The sequence below is a fragment of the Amia ocellicauda genome, chromosome 17, assembly GCF_036373705.1.
Source record: "Amia ocellicauda isolate fAmiCal2 chromosome 17, fAmiCal2.hap1, whole genome shotgun sequence".
NCBI lineage: Eukaryota > Metazoa > Chordata > Actinopteri > Amiiformes > Amiidae > Amia > Amia ocellicauda.
The window spans coordinates 9,761,039-9,774,401 of NC_089866.1; the positions used below are offsets into that span (position 1 = coordinate 9,761,039).

The window sequence follows — 13,363 nt, forward strand, 5'->3', positions numbered from 1 at the left end:
GTGTTGAATATCTAATGGAGTAGGTAGCTTTCCGTATGATGCACATCTGCTTTTTGAAAGAAGCCTCTCAAATGAATAATACATGCAATCTAAACATGATTTTTACCTTTGTCTTGAGTGGAAAACCTGTTAGGCAGAAATCCAAGAGTTCTCTAAGGGGTTAGATTTTGTCTTACATTAGCAGTCAGTGTCATCTCAATACTTCTCCAAATTACACTGTCCATTCCTTTGATATTCCTAGCACTGGCTGACCCTGATCACTACGACTCCTGTCAATTAGATGAGATTGGATGTGTGACAATGGCAAGCTTCACCCTTACCTTGCACTCCGTCTCGATGGGCTTGATGAATGGAGACCCACGCATTGTCTGTGCTTTGATAATGTGATCGTCCAGCAGGACTTGGATGTCATCAACGGCAGATAGGATACTGGTACCCTGCCAACACAAGTGCCCGGAAGCGTGTCTGGGCATTAGAGAGCCATATAACAACTTGAATTCCTAATCAGATCAATATACAGTGCAGAATTTGTAATTGCAGTTTAGGCGGTGTAAAGTCAAGCTATATCAATCAGGAGTTATATTCAAACGGCATTTGCTATAACTTGCAGTTTCATCTGCTGCATTGAGATGACCTCAGTTTCTGATGCTTCAATTATTAATCAACTACATGTGACCCGCCTATACATAGTGGGATTGGGAGATTGCAAAGATTATCTGTTCTTTTTCCCCTCCACATCCCGCTGGCTGAAAAGTATTTCTGATAGCAGTTCTTCTCAGCTGGCTCTGTAGAAAACACCAGCCAAACAATAATCACTTCCTGAAGCCAAGGTCAGCACCACACAAAGAAAGAAAACACAGCACTCTATAATTGCTTGCTTGGGAAGTCTCTGCACGTCTTCTGAAAGGACTTGTAGCAAAACAATACAAAACAAAAAAGGAGTAACTTAAATAAAAGAAATATTAAGAACTCTTACAGAGTCATTTAGCTAGGAAATCTGGTGGCCTTTGTACCCCAGGGAGCCATTTTTATTGCCCCCCGTCCCATTCCCCCCATCCACACACTGGCGGTCTGCCTCTTTGAATTATAAAATGGGAGAGCCGCGCAAAGATGAGTGTCCTTGAACCACAGTGCTCACTTAATGGTTTTTAAGATCTGGAGCCTGGCTGAGAAAGACTGTCCTTTAAACAACCATCACGATGCCAATGATGCTTTGAGCAAAGTGGCTTAAGCAGTCCGACCACCTATTATCAGTGGCTTTGAGGACTGTGCGGCTTTGTGTTGTAAGAGGTGCTAATAACAGAGGCAGACAGAGTAGCTTTACCTCAAACGAGGCTTGTGCATTGATGAGGAGGCGGCCGAAACGCATGTCCTGACACTTCAGTTCATTTCTAACTGTGGGTGTCTGGCAGGCTTTCAATGCAGGCACTGGCGGTCAGGAGAGGTTAATACCATTGATTAAAAAGAAGCTGCAACTACGGCAACCGATCCCATAGTCATTTACACAGCTCCCGGCAGACTCACCTCTTTGTGGCTCGGGGTGTCTGTCGTCTGACATAAAAGCGAAGATAAATGAATCATCTTAAACAAGCAAGGTCTGCTTTATTCAGCAATACTGGAGCTATAACCAGTGTCTAGCTATAACCTATTTTCTTCAACTTTTATCACTATTTTTTGTTTATCCAGAGTCAGAAGATCTGACTCCAGTGACTGAACAGAGAGGCGGCGCTGTGACGGCTCGGGCTGCTGTACCGTGTCCCTGTACGGAGTGAAGGTGAAGCAGGACTCGCCCCATTCACACTTCATCTTCTCCAGGGCTTTCTCCAGAGAATACTCCTTGCTGGCTGATGCTCCTATTTCTTCAAGTCTAAGAAAAGGAAAGAAATAAAACAGACAAACCCCCCAAAAATATGAATCTCGTAACATTCACAAACACTTAATATTAATAACATAACAAAAAAAAACTGTTGGCAGAGTTGCCGACAAAGGAATGCAAAGCGCAGTTTAATTATGATGTCAGTGAATGAAACACCGCTGCTGTGGTGGAAATAGCTGTTGCACTGCAGCCCCCCAGGGAAAACAGAATACCAGATAATACGATAACATGGTGCACTGGAGCATAAAGATGTAGAAAAGCGGTTGATTTTCATATGGGCGATTGGGTACAATAATTCAAACACACTGCAACTGGATCTGGCCATCAATCAGAGCTCAGAAGAGCGGCTTTTAACAGTATTGCTTGTGACACATATGGTTGTATTTCCCATGAAAGTTATACGTTGTTTTTTTTTGTTACTTGATCAAAGCTGGAAGGTGATATTGCTCAAGGATGGGCAATAAGTTCATGTAATGCAATATTAACAGCAGGCAATTAGTGATTTAGTGGACTGACTCCAATAAATGTGTCAAGTTCATAAAGTTTTCATAGCAGGGTTTCCTTATTATTATGTTGTCCATTCAAGGAGTGGTGTGTCTTAATGAGGGCCCCTGGGTTTCTTACAAGACTAAAGGAAGCAGCACAAAAATAATGGTATCATTAAGGAACAGTGCATCACCTCAGGCTACCCCATATCCCACTGGTTCCAATCTAGGCAGTCTACAGAGAGGTACGTTACCTCATTGATGGGTGAAGCTCCAGCTCTACCCCTGAATGACTGATCGCCTGTTTTGCTCTGAGCACAGAACTGATCCTTGTTGCACAATGACCTTCAGACAAGGAACTGATATTGGCCATAACTAAAGCTGTAGTGACAGTTGCATTAAAAATGTCTCCTTAATTACAGATTGATTTTTAAGTCACATAACAAACGACACATGGACCAGCTCTGCATAGCTGTGTCTTCAAGGTAAAAACCGTGATGCATTGAGCACAATAGAAAAATCAATTGTATGTATAGATTGTGTCCATGCATATTAAGGTATTGATGACAAAAAGGAAGACCTTCTTTCGCTCCAGATGAAACAGAAAGGAACCAACCTGAGCGAGTTTTGCCCATTTACTAATGCAAATTTATTCTAATCACAAACCATCCATCCAACTATTCTCTATAACCGCTTCATCCATTATCGGAACACGGTGAGGGAGAGCCTAACCTCACAGTCACAGGGCACAAGGCAGGGTACACCCAGGACAGGACGCCAGGCCATTGCAGGGCTCTGATCACAACGATTTAATAAAATGTGTCACAGTGCCGCTCCAATGTTCCCCAAAACTACACAAACCGAGCGTCTCTCTCTACAAACAATCATCTTACTTGTCGATATACTTGGTCAGCCCATACTCCACCATGTTCAGCAACGACGTGTCCGCCGCAGGCTTTACATCAAACCCCACGATTTCATTGATCTGAAAAGGGAGGAAAATCACTATGCGTTACTCAGCATCCCCTCACACTTTGGATTGTTGTCAGCAGTTGTGAGCAGAATTGAACGAGAAGAACAAACAACTTTGCAACATCTGAAGACAGAGCTGAGAGAGCAAAAAATAAATAAATCATAGATTAAAAAACGAAATGGACTAAGTGGGAATTAGTGTGACTTCTAAATCCGACATGCAACATTTAGGGAATGTTAAGATCAATACTATGTTCTTGCATGGTAGCCTGCAGGTTACTTTCTGATATGAATGTATTAGGTTGTTAAAATGGATACCTGCTGATCAGGTTAACTAGGTGCTACTCAGTTGCTATGAATCCCCTCAGAGGCTGTGTGGTTTATAATCCATGATGTGTGAGGGGAAACTGTGAGATTGTGAGCTAAATCTAAACTAGAAAGTTTAATTTTAATTTTTAAACTTTTTAATTTTGAACCTTCTCCCAGTGTCTGTCCTTGATCCCCGGGTTGCAGATGGTGGAGAGGATAGGGAGATGTTGCTTGAACTTCTCGATCTTGATCTTGACGCTGTCTGCCACGCGTCGGGGGCCGGGATGGTTGGAAAAGGTTTTGTTCAGCTTGTACACCGTCCTCCACATGTTCCCAATATCCTCATTGATCTCTTCTGCATTCAGGTTCAGGAAGGGGCCTGGCATGGTGGGAGCAGGAGAACAAGTCTTACACAGTCCGTGACCGCTAGGGGATGGGTATTAGGTACTGTCTAATGCCTAAATGTGCTTTATGAGGCTGTTAAAGTTAAATATATATTAAAAACATGATCTTGTCTGTTATATAGCGTCCTTTTATGATGATGCAGGCACACTAATGTTCAATGTTACACTCCCCTAGCTAGCAACAGGGTTCTTAGCTTTATATATTAGTAATTATATTTGCACATCTACAAAAACACCTGGTTCAAATATATTATAAAGGCTTCTTAATGGGTTGCAAGGACTATACAAATATACCTATGGGATTTTAAGATTTGAAAACATCAGCAGAAACAGGATGTTAACCACTAGTCCCGTTGTTCATTTTCTAATTGCTCACAGGTCTGAAACATGTATGTACAGCTGCAAGGGACAAAGCCGACTGACCGTTTAGCCACAGCTCGGACTTGTCGTGGAAGTTGAGCGCGGTGGTCCAGAGCTGGTCGAAGGGCTGCTTACTGACCATCAGGGTCTGTAGCAGAGGGAACTGACTCTGCTCCTTCTCCAGCAGGCTCTCCTCCTTATTAATCGCCTTTGCAAAAAACACACAGAGGAACCAGAAATATGCAATTCCCCTCTGTCAAATAAGCTGGATGGCATATAGAGTACAGAAAGCTTTTCAAACAGTTCGAGCTTATATTTTGCTTCATACGGAGGACTGGAATTCAGCAAATTCAGCAAAACTTTCTCTAAACTTTCTTGTTTAAGCATGCCAGGCAAAGACACAGCATGTAATCCATATAAGCACCAGTACTGTTCTTTGGACTGTATTAGGAGTGACCTGGGTCTTCTAGAGCAGTGCAGTAATGTTGCATTAAAGAGCAAATAGCAGGTTTGCACATTATATATATATTATATACACTCACCTAAAGGATTATTAGGAACACCATACTAATACTGTGTTTGACCCCCTTTCGCCTTCAGAACTGCCTTAATTCTACGTGGCATTGATTCAACAAGGTGCTGAAAGCATTCTTTAGAAATGCTGGCCCATATTGATAGGATAGCATCTTGCAGTTGATGGAGATTTGTGGGATGCACATCCAGGGCACGAAGCTCCCGTTCCACCACATCCCAAAGATGCTCTATTGGGTTGAGATCTGGTGACTGTGGGGGCCAGTTTAGTACAGTGAACTCATTGTCATGTTCAAGAAACCAATTTGAAATGATTCGACCTTTGTGACATGGTGCATTATCCTGCTGGAATTAGCCATCAGAGGATGGGTACATGGTGGTCATAAAGGGATGGACATGGTCAGAAACAATGCTCAGGTAGGCCGTGGCATTTAAACGATGCCCAATTGGCACTAAGGGGCCTAAAGTGTGCCAAGAAAACATCCCCCACACCATTACACCACCACCACCAGCCTGCACAGTGGTAACAAGGCATGATGGATCCATGTTCTCATTCTGTTTACGCCAAATTCTGACTCTACCATCTGAATGTCTCAACAGAAATCGAGACTCATCAGACCAGGCAACATTTTTCCAGTCTTCAACTGTCCAATTTTGGTGAGCTTGTGCAAATTGTGGCCTCTTTTTCCTATTTGTAGTGGAGATGAGTGGTACCCGGTGGGGTCTTCTGCTGTTGTAGCCCATCCGCCTCAAGGTTGTACGTGTTGTGGCTTCACAAATGCTTTGCTGCATACCTCGGTTGTAACGAGTGGTTATTTCAGTCAAAGTTGCTCTTCTATCAGCTTGAATCAGTCGGCCCATTCTCCTCTGACCTCTAGCATCAACAAGGCATTTTCGCCCACAGGACTGCCGCATACTGGATGTTTTTCCCTTTTCACACCATTCTTTGTAAACCCTAGAAATGGTTGTGCATGAAAATCCCAGTAACTGAGCAGACTGTGAAATACTCAGACCGGCCCGTCTGGCACCAACAACCATGCCACGCTCAAAATTGCTTAAATCACCTTTCTTTACCATTCAGACATTCAGTTTGGAGTTCAGGAGATTGTCTTGACCAGGACCACACCCCTAAATGCATTGAAGCAACTGCCATGTGATTGGTTGGTTAGATAATTACATTAATGAGAAATAATTATTATTAGGTGTTCCTAATAATCCTTTAGGTGAGTGTATATATATATATATATATATATATATATATATATATATATATATATATACACACACACACACACACACACACATATATACAGTACTGTGCAAAAGTTTTAGGCAGGTGTGAAAAAATGCTGTTAAAGTAAGAATGCTTTAAAAAATATAAATATTAATAGATTATATTTATCAATTAACTAAATGCAAAGTGAGTAAACAGAAGAAAAATGAGGGGATGTTATGTGGGATGGATGAGGGTGTTACGTAAAACTGCAGCTTATTTAGGGACGAATAAGGCTGCAGTTTCCAGGACCCCACTGCTTGCTCTGTCGAGGCCTATCCCCGTTACGGGCCTGTACCTCCAGCTCCCCCAGGGCTGCCTCCAGGGCTTCGCTCAACTCGCTCAGCTTCTCCACACAATTCTTCATCTCCTCCAGGCTCATGAGATCACGCTTCTTAAAGCTCTCCACCTCTTTGCTGTAGCCCTGCAGCTTTTGGTCAAACTCTGAAATCCTGTCGGGGAACACAAGATGTGAGGACGTATGAGGCGCTGTTAGGGACATTATTCACCCTGTGGTACATACAGTGAGGGAAAAAGTATTTGATCCCCTGCTGATTTTGTCCACTGACAAAGAAATGATCAGTCTATAATTTTAATGGTAGGTGTATTTTAACAGTGAGAGACAGAATAACAACAAAACAATCCAGAAAAACGCATTTCAAAAAAGTTATACATTGATTTGCATGTTAATGAGGGAAATAAGTATTTGATCCCTTATCATAAAGCAAGATTTCTGGCTCCCAGGTGTCTTTTATACAGGTAACGAGCTGAGATTAGGAGCACTCTCTTAAAGGAAGCGCTCCTAATCTCAGCTTGTTACCTGTATAAAAGACACCTGTCCACAGAAGCAATCAATCAATCAGATTCCAAACTCTCCACCATGGCCAAGACCAAAGAGCTGTCCAAGGATGTCAGGGACAAGATTGTAGACCTACACAAGGCTGGAATGGGCTACAAGACCATCGCCAAGCAGCTTGGTGAGAAGGTGACAACAGTTGGTGCGATTATTCGCAAATGGAAGAAACACAAAATAACTGTCAGTCTCCCTCGGTCTGGGGCTCCATGCAAGATCTCACCTCGTGGAGTTTCAATGATCATGAGAACGGTGAGGAATCAGCCCAGAACTACACGGGAGGATCTTGTTAATGATCTCAAGGCAGCTGGGACCATAGTCACCAAGAAAACAATTGGTAACACACTACGCCGTGAAGGACTGAAATCCTGCAGCGCCCGCAAGGTTCCCCTGCTCAAGAAAGCACATGTACAGGCCCGTCTGAAGTTTGCCAATGAAAATGTGAATGATTCAGAGGAGAACTGGGTGTAAGTGTTGTGGTCAGATCAACTCAACTCGCTGTGTTTGGAGGAGGAGGAATGACCCCAAGAACACCATCGCCACCGTCAAACATGGAGGTGGAAACATTATGCTTTGGGGGTGTTTTTCTGCTAAGGGGACAGAACAACTGCACTGCATCAATGGGACGATATACAGTATATAATGTATGAGTCTCAGTATGTAGTGTATGCGTCTCAGTATGTAGTGTATGCGTCTCAGTATGTAGCGTATGCATTTCGGTATGTAGTGTATGCGCATGCGCATCTTAGTATATAGTGTATGCATTTCAGTATGTAGTGTATGCATCTCAGTATAGTGCATGTACCACGGGGTGTCCGTAACGGCACCTCATAAGGACGTCAATCCCTACAGCATGTTACCTTTAGAAATGTAGTTCACTGCTGTCAGTGTAGACAGGTAAAACAGAAAAACGGTCGAGCTGCTCACTCCAAACTGCAAGTAAACAAACCCTCTCATGCACAGCTAATCTCCACAGATTGTCCAGGTGTTGCCTGAACAATTGTAAAATCGTGAGCATTCCTCAATGTGAGCAGCTGCAGTAGCGGGGTGTGAAGAGGCAGTAATTACTTTTTCAGAAGGCTCTCCTCAGTGTTCTCCCTCCTCACAGCCAGCTGATTCCTGCTCAGTTCAAAAGTGGCCTGGATCTGCTCTGGCCAGTGAAACACGCTGTTGTTCAACTTGATGTCCTCCTCTGTGTGACACAGACAGAAAAAAACACCATGGGAGCCCGACCTTGCCCAGCCCTGCAGAATAGCAAAAAGATCAGGAAACAGAAGATAGAGGATACTGCAAGAGTGAATTCTGAAGCATGCTTAGAACAAAGGAGGCTACAAGAAAAATACAAAATAAAAAAATAAATTCACACTTTTCTTGGATCAAAAATATCTCCTCTTCTTTTTCTTTTTTGATGTTGTGTTCTGTGGACATGAATGTATTGATCATGAAATTTTAAAAGCAAAAGTAAACCGAAAGAGATTTGGGGCTGAGTTAGGGGCGAGTCAGTACAGTTTAGCCTGAGTTAGAATCGCTGCAGTCAAAACAAAGAAACAAGATACATACAGGAATGAAGGCCATAAAACTTATCAAATGATTATGCATTTTTGCATTAATAGGGAGTACACAGCAGAATAAGAGAAAGACAGACATAGAGAGAGAGAGAGAGAGAGAGAGAGAGAGAGAGAGAGAGAGAGACATCGAGAGAGGTACTACAAATCTCCACTCATCATGAGAGAACCCAGCTTCATTATAGAGCACTGAATAAAGATGAAAGGTTCTGTCCTTTGGGCTTTGGGAGGCTTAGTAATATTTCTTCTAGTTTCTCTGTTATGGGGACTGAACACTATAATACAAAGCAAAGGCAAAGCTTATCAGAAAGGAACCAATAAAAACGTTGCCAAGGGGCTTTGCAAAAGAGCAACCAGAGAGAAACTCCTTACAATCCATTAGTGATCCAGTCACTTTACTACTCATCTTATGGTTCATGGCTTCGAGAGATTAATGTATCTATTACATTAGAAGTGTAGGAAAAAAAAAAAACTACTGGTGGAACAGACCGGAAAGAGTGTTTTGCTGTGAGCTCCTCTTTAGCAAGTTTACCCCCGAAGGTTTACCATAGGATTTTGGCACTTGGTTTTAATTGTGGTCAGAACAACTATTGTGTGCACTTTCTACGTACGAGGCAGGGTGGCGTAGTCCAGCAGGAACTCGAGACGACTGGCGGCCTCGGAGATCTCGTCCCTTAGTTTGTGCACAGTCACCTCGCTGGTCTGCCGCAGGTACTCCGTGAGGGACACCAGCTCCTCTGTACTGTCCGGGACTCTGCTGATGGTCTCTGCTATCTCATCGTAGCACCGGCAGATGCTGCAAACCCAAGCCAGTCATTAACTCATTCTAACCTTTACAATTTGCAAGCCGCACCATCCATCCCCAGATGCCGGTTTGTGAACAACAGCATGGGGTCCAAATCAATTAACTGCATCCTCTGTGTGTTGGGTAACTGGTTCAATTTTTTTTTCAACAATTGCAATTAGTTTACCCTGTGCATCAGCATCCAAGCTTTCCTGACGGGAATGTTTCCATCAAGACACCATGCTTGCTGTGAGCTGCACGGAGGTACTCACCTCTTGTTGAGCTCTCTGTTCTCATCAACCTCAAATGAGATCAATCTCTCCTTCAGCTTCTCTGCTCGGCAACACAACTCAGAGTTCAGACTCACAGCGTCCAGGCAGAATAAGGCTAGGGGCACGGTGATGTGCAGAGAGGCAATTTCTTTCCACACCTGCTGGATGCCTTCAATTTTCTATAAAAGACAAGATTCAGAAGCATAATCTATACTCATATAGAGTTTTAATTTTTCTCTCAAATGTGTGAGGTTTTCAGTACAACATTCCCTTGTAATGCAAAGACTAATTATGTTGCACCAAAATAACTAGATTGTTATATTGCTTATTATTTTTTGATTAGCAGTCATAACACTCATTACTCATTTCAAAGTGCAATAATACAATCAGTACAAAATACAATAAGCATATATCCTAGTTTTTATGCACAGAAGTGCATGCCCTAGTCACCACTCCTAATTATCTCTGCTGCCTCCCCTCTTTCTTTTAAGCCGAGACATTACCATAACAAAACACTCACCTTTTAAAGTTCATTGTTTTGTTTACCCTGACTCACATCCTAATTGAATCATCAGTCTGGCCAGGGGGAAGAAATCTTATCTGTTCAGTGCGATAACTTTCGACTTTTTAATATTTATCCCCACCCAATTTAAACACTGTCAATCCTACAGTTGACATAGCCTCGTACAGTCTTTCACATAAATACAAAAGGGTGACAATTAAGTCTGACCCTTGTGTTTTCAGAATACATTTGCAGGCATCTTAGCCCACTGGGGCTTAGTTATTAGCTTTCAGCAGATGGAAAACAAACTCAAATTTGAAGCCGTCTTATGTGTGGAATATATAACAGGCTTATATGAATGTCTGAAGAGAAAAAGTTTAAAAGCCCAGTGATACATTACATTAATTTCTGTGCACCTAAAACAAGAAGCAAAGCAAGTTCTACAGAGGCACCAGTCACTATGCAAGTAACAGCAGAAGAAAAAGGAAAGGAAAAATCTGCAGGGTGAGATCCACAAAACTACCTCCATATAACATGTTCACAGGAAAGGCCATGGCTAATTCATGGGTTTGAATTACCTTGGTAAAAGCTTGCAAAGAGTGTTTTTCTTTGAGAAACATAATGACATCTTGCTTCGCTTTGTTATCCAAAAGGTCACTATACTTCTTATACACGTTCAGGTACCTGAAATAAAGAAGTAAAAAAAGATTTATGACACAAAAACACAGTTTAGCCCGGTATCAACTAATCTGACATTTTACTAGACGCCACTGGGCAATATTTGACAATACTGTACCCGAGGGCAGCTGTCACCCACCATAGAGGTGGACTAATGCTCTTTGGACAACTCACCTCTGAGGACCCACAGTGTTTTTCTTGAAGATGTCCATGGCTGTGTTGATCACATCGCTGACCAAGCCCTCGTCTGGCCGGACTGTCCTCAGGGTCAGCTGGTCCCCCTGGATCTCGGGAAACAGCTCACACTCCACCTAGTCAAGCAGGTAGAGGAACGTAGCCTCTTAGCCGTCCAGCCTTGACCATTCACAACACCAACACTAACAGGGGAGAGACCGGGCCTTCTTATCCCCTCCACAACATGGTCCCTTTCCTGTTCTTAACGGCTTGTTTGGCAGCACAATAAAATTATGTTTCCACATTCGTGCCTCTGAAAGGATCAGAGGATGGACTTCTCACCAACCCCTGGGCCACAGCTTGGGCTCAAAGGCCTGCTGACAGTGGGTGGATGATGTCTGTGTAACCCCCAGGGGGGAAGGTCACCCAGGCAATGCAATTAAGGCACACAGGATGAGCACTGCAGCCCTGCACATGGACTTTACCTACAGCCCACCAACCTGTGGAGAGCACTGCTGACAAGATAGCTGGAGGTGTGCAAGTTGGTAAGGTTTTTTAATAGGGAGCTTGTGTTGCATTTACAAGGAGAATACAGTAGTGAGAGACAGAGAGAGAGAGAGAGAGAAAGAGAGAGAGACCTTCTCAACCTCATCTGCACCCGATTGATGAGATAAGTAACTATGCAAAACAAAGAAATCACTGCCAGGAGTTGGCTAGTTATTACCCCATCTGAAAATCACCCCTGACCTATGTATGTAGTTGATATTGATATATATGGATATATTTTCTAAACATTGTGTAGATATATGGATGCATATGTATGCGTGTATATATGTATGAAGGTATATATGTAAATGTATGTGCGCATATGCATATTAATATATATGTGTGGGTGAGTACGTTTTTTTATTTCTGTTTTAAATATCACCACTATTATTATTATTTATTTATTTATTTATTTTTACTTTTCTCCTCACACAATAACTTTCCAGATGTGTCTCATTCTAAAGGAGTATATAAATTAAAATAGAGAAATGCGATCCCTATCTATCAGCATGTGGAACATCCAGTGACTGGACTCCTCAGTGTTCGGGCTGAAGAGCACAGCCCCGGAGTTCAGTGAGATAATGAGAGAAAAGGATGTCATCATCCTGCAAGAGACATGGTGTCGGGCAGACGTGTCCACTCACTGTCCCTCAGGCTACAGAGAGGTCATAGTGCCCTCTGAAGAAGCCATACGTCAGACACGGCAGGGACTCTGGTGGAATAATAATCTGGTACAATGCAGAGCTCAGTGACTCCATACAGTCCACAGCAGAGTCACATATATGGCTCAAAATAAGCAAAGAAATCATCTCTACACAAACCGATGTGTTCCTGTTCCAAACTGCAGGAGAAGCTGTGAGCCCTGCCGCCCAGGAAAGCCTGTGGGCCTGATGGCATCTCCAACAAGATGCTGAAACACAGCAGCACTGAGCTGCAGCGGGCCCTGCTATGGCAGTTCAACCTGGTGCTCAGTGTGGTCCACTTTCCTGACATCTGGACTAAAGGACTGATCACCCAGATTCATAAAAGTGGCGACAAATTGGACCCTAATAACAACCAGGGCATCTATGTGAGCAGTAACCTGGGGAAGGTGTTCTGCAGTATCATTAACGCCTGCAACCTGGCCTTCCTTACCGAGCACAGCGTCCTTAGTAAGAGTCAGATTGGCTTCCTACCAAAACACCACACTACAGATCATATTTACACCCTACACACCTTCATAGACAAACACGTCAACCAAAATAAAAGGTTTATTTTACAAACTTCTCCAAAGTGGTGTAGGGGGTTAAGCATATGACATCATTAAATCAATGTATAAAGGAAACGAATGCAGAGACAGAGAGAGAAAGCGTGCAGTGCCTTCTATGCCATAAAGAGACAAATTAGCATAAAAATACCTGTACGAATTTGGCTAAAAATACTTGAATCCATAATCCAGCCCATTGCTCTCTATGGCAGTGAGGTGTGGGGTCCCCTCACAGGGCAGGAGTTCACTCAGTGGGACAAACACCCGACAGAAACCCTGCATGCAGAGTTCTGCAAAAATATTCTACAGGTTCAAAGGAAAACACCAAACAATGCATGCAGGGCAGAATCACAGCCTGAGGGACACAGTGGACACTCAAGTCCACTCACACAGGGGACACCCCTGTACACAGGCAATGACACCTATGCTACACCTAAGTATTATTTTCAGTATTCATTTTACGTTTCTCTGAATTATTTTTTAATTTTACTAATTTAAATGAAACGGTTAATTGTTTAACATACATATGTGTA

At 42.9% G+C, this 13,363-nt stretch overlaps 1 protein-coding gene across 1 annotated transcript in view; it reads right to left on the reverse strand.

The window, feature by feature from the left end:
• dnah3 (dynein axonemal heavy chain 3) overlaps window positions 1-13,363 on the reverse strand; it is a 63,297-nt gene that overhangs the window by 34,154 nt on the left and 15,780 nt on the right. The window contains exons 12-22 of the mRNA XM_066689917.1: window positions 11,039-11,175; window positions 10,765-10,870; window positions 9,685-9,863; window positions 9,240-9,424; window positions 8,132-8,255; window positions 6,509-6,662; window positions 4,470-4,614; window positions 3,810-4,021; window positions 3,255-3,346; window positions 1,753-1,867; window positions 321-437 (exon numbers count right to left, since the gene is read on the reverse strand). Of these exons, the coding sequence (XP_066546014.1) occupies window positions 321-437; window positions 1,753-1,867; window positions 3,255-3,346; window positions 3,810-4,021; window positions 4,470-4,614; window positions 6,509-6,662; window positions 8,132-8,255; window positions 9,240-9,424; window positions 9,685-9,863; window positions 10,765-10,870; window positions 11,039-11,175 (1,566 nt within the window). The remainder of the gene's footprint in view (window positions 1-320; window positions 438-1,752; window positions 1,868-3,254; window positions 3,347-3,809; window positions 4,022-4,469; window positions 4,615-6,508; window positions 6,663-8,131; window positions 8,256-9,239; window positions 9,425-9,684; window positions 9,864-10,764; window positions 10,871-11,038; window positions 11,176-13,363) is intronic.